Consider the following 5,823-nt stretch of genomic DNA (forward strand, 5'->3'; position numbering starts at 1 on the left):
GCGCCGGCTGAATTCCGGCACCGGGCGACCAGCGGGAGCCCGGAATTTCTGTGCTTCTCCATTTTGCATTCTATCACCCTCTGTTCTTGATTTCTATTGTTCTCCAATAGATAAACCAACAAAGAAAAAAAATACAAATGGAAATCCTAATCTAATCACGCATAGCTTGTCGTGATTTTAAGATTACAGGCCAAGATTGACAAATCAAATAAATGATCCACGATAAGACGACGAACAATATACAAAACCTGCATATTGATATAGCAAAGTTCTACCAAGATCTAATGGTTTTACTACTCATTAATCCGATAGAGCCGAAATTTCCGAACCTTGGCTCTGATACCAATTGAAGGAACCATTTTTTGATATACGGTTCGTGTGCCCACGATCCATTTCGGATATCTAACAAGTACATACAAAAACCATAATCCTACAAGGTAGTAAAAGAAGTATACCTGCGAAACGAGAAGTGATCGACTCCAGAGTTGATCTTCCGAATTGTTCCCACGGCAAGATTCAACGTTGGATGGCAACTATCTTCGAATCCTTATCTCAATCTAGAGAATTGCAAATCACCTATCTCTCTCTAACTCTTTCTCACACACTCTTTCACAAACCGTTCTCTGCACACTTTCATGCTAAAAATATAGCAAAAGCATAGCAAAAGTGAAAAGATAATGATGTGCATGACTAAGCACCAACTTTCATTCCTTTACCATCACTTTCGGCTAGTGATAGTTTAAACAATAGCAAAAGTGAAAGTTGGACAATCATGATCATTTAATTATTATTTAGAATAAATAATAATGCCCATCATTATAATTAAGAGAAAGATCCTTTAGAGAATTGGTACATTGTTCTCTTGAGATTTAAGCCTATATTTGGGCCAACCGGGGATCTACTAGCTCGAATAAAGTTTGGCCTCCCAGTGCTCGATTTTCTTATTCAGCCCAGAATATAAATCGAGACACTAGTATTAATTTATTCCACTAGAAAATTAATACTGAATTACCTCTTTATTCTTTAGGTGAGTCGGGGCTAGTATTAGACTTAATTAATCTCCGTGTTTAAGATATCGAATATCCATTAATTAATTAATTCCTCTGACGGTCAATTAATTAATTAATTAGTCGTTTAATTATAAACGACATCTCGAGTGCTACCACTTAAACTTATTATCGTATCGGAACTAATTCCACCTGCAGGGTTTAATACGATAAACTTATTAAGTTCCTCAAGAGGATATTATCATCTTGTTATCAGCAGGACACAGATCCTTATTGCAATATAATCGCATATCAAATAATAATTGTTATCACTCAAAGTATCGAGTATCTTGAACTTCAACAGAGTTCTCACCCATGATAAATCAAAGTAATAATCAATTAATTATTTACACCGATTAATTCAATTAAGGTTAAATTATTTAAGTCACCGAGATCTTGATTCTTAATTAGTCAGAATATAAGAATTCATCTCACTGTGATCCTGTTCAATACACGAAGGTACTAGCATAAATAAATAGCCAAGACAAACTATTTATCCATTTATGCTACAATCTAAACCAGCAACTCGTCCATAGTTGCCTCGATTGTGAACTCAATTTATATCTCAACTTTTTCCAATTATATGATCTTCTGTGATCTACAACACACCATATAATCTATAGTATGAGATAAATTGGACTATAATAGGATTATGCAATAACAATAATTCAGATAGGAAAATAGTAATGAATAAAGTATCAATATATACAAGCATAAAAGTGTTGCTTTAAGTATATAACCCTTCATCGGCAGCCCAAGGTATACCCATTCATCATATTTGGTTGAATTCTTCTATTGGCCTTCATTTTTTTTTCTTCCTGCCAGGTTTCAGGGGATACAATACAACCGGACCTATTGTGGGCTCTCACTTCACTTCTCTGTTGGAGAATGCTCGGAAATGTAAAAAACAAATGGGTGATTCGTTTTTGTCTGTTGAGCATCTAGTCTTGGCATTCCCTTCGGATAAAAGATTTGGGCAAAAGCTGCTCAACAATCTTCAACTAAGCGACAAGGCTTTGAAGGATGCTGTTGATGCCGTTCGTGGCAGTCAAAGAGTAACTGACCAAAGTATGTTCTAACATCTTGCAACTTCTACTTTTATAACCTTTACCTATATTGCAAGAGTTTGTTTCTAGGCACAGGAAGTAAATGTGATCAAACTAACTAGTAAACCATCTTTTGTAGATCCAGAAGGTAAATATGAGGCACTCGAGAAATATGGAAATGACTTAACTGAGCTTGCCAGACGTGGAAAGCTTGACCCAGTTATTGGACGTGATGATGAGATACGACGGTGCATCCAAATATTATCTCGTAGAACAAAGAACAACCCTGTTATAATTGGGGAACCTGGAGTTGGAAAAACTGCAATTGCTGAAGGGTACAAACTTTTGGAGCTGTGTCTTATTTCTGTATCTGGTCTTTTATGTGCTCTGTAAATAGATCTCAATTCATTTTATAAGATAAATTTTGATCAGAAGATGCTTACTCATTGCTGGAAGAACTAGGGATATTGATTCGGTTTACTTTAATTTACGGGTGTTTAGTTTTCTTTTTCCTGTATTAGGATTTAGGGTAGACAATAACTTCTTGGAGAAATTCTAGCAATGTTTTCCAATTTCATACATTGTATCTGAAAACAATCTGTAATTGAAGGTATATAAGATAGAGGATTAACAGTAATTCACCATCTACCTATATTGCAGGTTAGCTCAAAGGATTGTCCGTGGAGATGTTCCAGAACCTTTGCTAAATCGGAAGGTAGTCTCTCTGTCATAGTGATTCCATTTGCAGCAATGATGAAACTATTATTTGCAAAGAAGCAATTTGTTCATTACTTCCTCTTTTAGCATCATCAGTCATCAGTAGAAATATTTTTAAGCCTTTATGACACTATGCACTTGTTGATCGCAAGGCATTAACAGTATGTCTTTCTTTATTCATTGAGTAAAATGAGAAGTCAAAACTCTAAAATGTAGTAGTCTTCATCTGATTTTTCATATAGATGATGAAATTTGTATTAGAAATCTGTTTGGAACTTAAAAACCATCTTTGTGGACGGTGCTGAGATGAAGGGCTGCTCAAGTTCCGGTATTTGTTTGCTTGAGAACTTTAGAATCCAATTTTCCCAGTTCTGCATCACACTTTCCCAACATAATTTAGTATCTCAAGATTAATTTGTCTCCAACTTTTACAATAAATATCAGACACCCTATTGGCTTTAAGAATCATCTGCTCCTGTTGGGGTTGGGGCATATGTAATTGTCATCATTTTAACACTCCTAACATGCATCTACGAAGTAGATTCAAATACTCCCTGCCCCCTACCAATTTACAGTTCGGTTCAACTGAATTTTCTTACCTATCTCATCCTTCTAATGTGGAATTTGCTTTCATATGTGTGCATTAGTTGATCTCTCCGGATATGGGTTCTTTGCTTGCTGGTGCGAAGTGATTTATGCCTAATTGTTCTAATTTTAGGGGTTTGCATGTTCATATTTTAAGTTAAATCTTCTGGAAATTGGTGCGTTTTATGATGTATTTTATGCCTTGCAGGAGATTTAGGTTTTCAAGATGAAGAGTGCAAATGTTGGAGAGTTTGGGCTAAGAATCGTGTTTTTGTGCATACTCTGGCATGTAAGAGAAGCAAAGCCTCGCTTGCCACAGCAGCGAAATGGGAAGCCAGAGAAATGCCCCAGAGGAATCGAAGCGAGTGAGGAAGCGCCAGAGGAATCGAAGCGAGCGAGGAAGCGCCAGAGGAATCGAAGCGAGTGAGGAAGCGCCAGAGAAATCACTTCGCTGCTGGAATCATAAGTGCAGAGGAATCATAAGTGCCAGAGAAATCACCATTTCTCTGGAGTCAGAGAAATCATCATTTCTCTGGAGTCAGCGAAATCAAGAAGCCAGTGTAGCCAAGTAATCACCAGAGGAGTCAAGAGTCAGAGCAGAGGGGATAGAAGTCCATTACAGCGGAATCGAATAGCCAGAGCGGAAGTCATTCCGCTGGCGAGAGCCGCGATTTCCGCTAGGGTGGAGATGACTTGTAGAGCGCGTCACAACTGGACTTACCTTCCTTTGCACGATTCTATTCCTTTTAGAGTCCGGTTTTGCATGGCAACTTTTATGGTGATCCAGAAGGATTTGAAGTCTATAAATAGGGCCATACTTTTCATTGTAAAAAAATCAATCCCTTGCCCTTATCTTTAGTTTCCGCTAGGCAGCCAAAGCTTAGGTTTATTGCTTTCATAGTTCTAGTTTCGATTCATGTTCTAGTTAGTTTAGTTTATAGTTCTTTTAATTCATGTTTTAGAGTAGTTCCCGTTTAGAGTTGTATTTACGTGACAGATTACTTCTCGAGACGGTTTTACGGTATTTCTTTAATCAAGTTTATTTATTTGCTTTTAGTTGCGTTCTTTAAATTCTGCAATTTAAATTCTGCCTTTTTATTAGAAGCTTTTAAAGTACAAGTATTTAAATTCCAAGTTCTTTTACTTTTATGCGTTTAATTCTTGCCTAGGGTTTAATAGTTTTACGCCTAGATAATTTTAAGATTAAGTTTTTAGTTAAGTTTAAATTACAAGCATTAGTTAATAATTCCTTTTTGCCTAGTTAAGTTTAATTCACGTTAATTTACTTTCCATGTTTTAGTTTAATAATCCTTAGTTTACGGTTTTCTTGTGACATAATTAAAAGCCCTTAAAGATCTTCTTTGAGAGACGACATTGGGTTAACTTACCACTACTAGAGTGTCCTTGTTCTATTGCAAGTCAATCTAGAGGTGTTTCTAGTTGAGTCAAATTTTGGCGCCGTTGCCGGGGAAGGTTTTAGGCGTTTTAATTGTGTTGCTTTTACTTGCTTTATTTAAATTTCTGTTTTTCTCGTTTTTACTTTTCTTTTCTTACCACCCGATGCGTTTAATCCGTGTGTTAAGTGTTGTGTATGCAGGGACGCCGTAGTCTAAAAAGAAAACTAACTTCCCCGCTGAATAACACTCGCACACATACCAGAGCAGACGTGTTATACTCTGACTCTGATTCTGAGGCGCACTCTGAAGCCGGCTCTGCCTCTGACCGAGTAGAGCAAGACACAAACAAAGAAGAGATGGCTCTGAACATGGAGTACATGGGAGATTTCACCCGGCCCGTCATCGGAGACACCAACACTTCGGCTATTGTGCTTCCCACCGCCGTCAGAAATTACAATCTAAAGCCGAATGATTCAAGTCTTTTACCTCTATTCCATGGGATGCCGAGTGAAGATGCCCTACAATTCATCCGTGATTTTTGCACACAAGTTCAAACCATTCCATTGCTGAATCTCACGGAGGACCTACTTAAGCTCAAGTGCTTCCCCTATGCACTTAAAGATCGGGCGAGAACATGGATGCTAACTCTGCCGCCCAACTCTATCACCACTTGGGGAGAAGCTTGTGAGAAATTCATGCTAAAATACTATCCCAGCCACAAGACTCAGGAGCTAAGGTCGCAAATCATGGAATTCACCCAAGGAATGGACGAGCCCTTTCATGAAGCTTGGGAAAGATTCCAAGAACTCCTCCGCCAGTGCCCGCAATATCAATTTTCCAACGTGATGTTGATGCAATTTTTCTACGATGGGTTAGTGCAAACTGCCCAATTCATGGTGGACAGCACTGCAGGAGGTAACATAGCTCGGAAGACTGCAGCAGAACTGAAGGAGATATTCAAGACCTTAGCCGAGAGCTCCCAGCAGAAATCAATCCGTGGAAAGAAAGTTGAGGCTAGCGCTGTGACGAACC

General features: G+C 38.1%; 1 protein-coding gene across 3 annotated transcripts; it reads left to right on the plus strand.

Annotated features, from left to right (window-relative positions):
• Positions 1 to 1,824: 1,824 nt before the first annotated feature.
• LOC131016044 (chaperone protein ClpB3, mitochondrial-like) lies at positions 1,825 to 4,450 on the plus strand. 3 transcript variants are annotated; one of them, XM_057944591.1, is made up of 4 exons: positions 1,825 to 2,114; positions 2,232 to 2,427; positions 2,753 to 2,807; positions 3,612 to 4,450. In XM_057944591.1, exons 1-4 carry the CDS (start codon positions 1,958 to 1,960, stop codon positions 3,819 to 3,821), a joined length of 618 nt encoding a protein of 205 aa, XP_057800574.1. In that variant the 5' UTR covers positions 1,825 to 1,957; the 3' UTR covers positions 3,822 to 4,450. The 3 variants fall into 3 exon arrangements, with proteins under 3 accessions (XP_057800574.1, XP_057800583.1, XP_057800592.1); XM_057944600.1 differs by having other exon boundaries at positions 1,858 to 2,114; positions 3,457 to 4,450; XM_057944609.1 differs by having other exon boundaries at positions 1,858 to 2,114; positions 3,603 to 4,450.
• The last annotated feature ends 1,373 nt before the right edge of the window (positions 4,451 to 5,823 follow it).

Source organism: Salvia miltiorrhiza, chromosome 1 (genome assembly GCF_028751815.1).
Source record: "Salvia miltiorrhiza cultivar Shanhuang (shh) chromosome 1, IMPLAD_Smil_shh, whole genome shotgun sequence".
In the NCBI taxonomy this organism is placed as follows: domain Eukaryota; kingdom Viridiplantae; phylum Streptophyta; class Magnoliopsida; order Lamiales; family Lamiaceae; genus Salvia; species Salvia miltiorrhiza.

Coding starts and splice junctions, on each gene's coding strand:
- LOC131016044 (XM_057944591.1), top strand. CDS start 1,958: ATGGGTGATTCGTTTTTGTCTGTTGAGCATCTAGTCTTGGCATTCCCT. Junction 2,428..2,752: donor AAAACTGCAATTGCTGAAGG/GTACAAACTTTT, acceptor CCTATATTGCAG/GTTAGCTCAAAGGATTGTCC. Junction 2,808..3,611: donor AACCTTTGCTAAATCGGAAG/GTAGTCTCTCTG, acceptor CAGGAGATTTAG/GTTTTCAAGATGAAGAGTGC.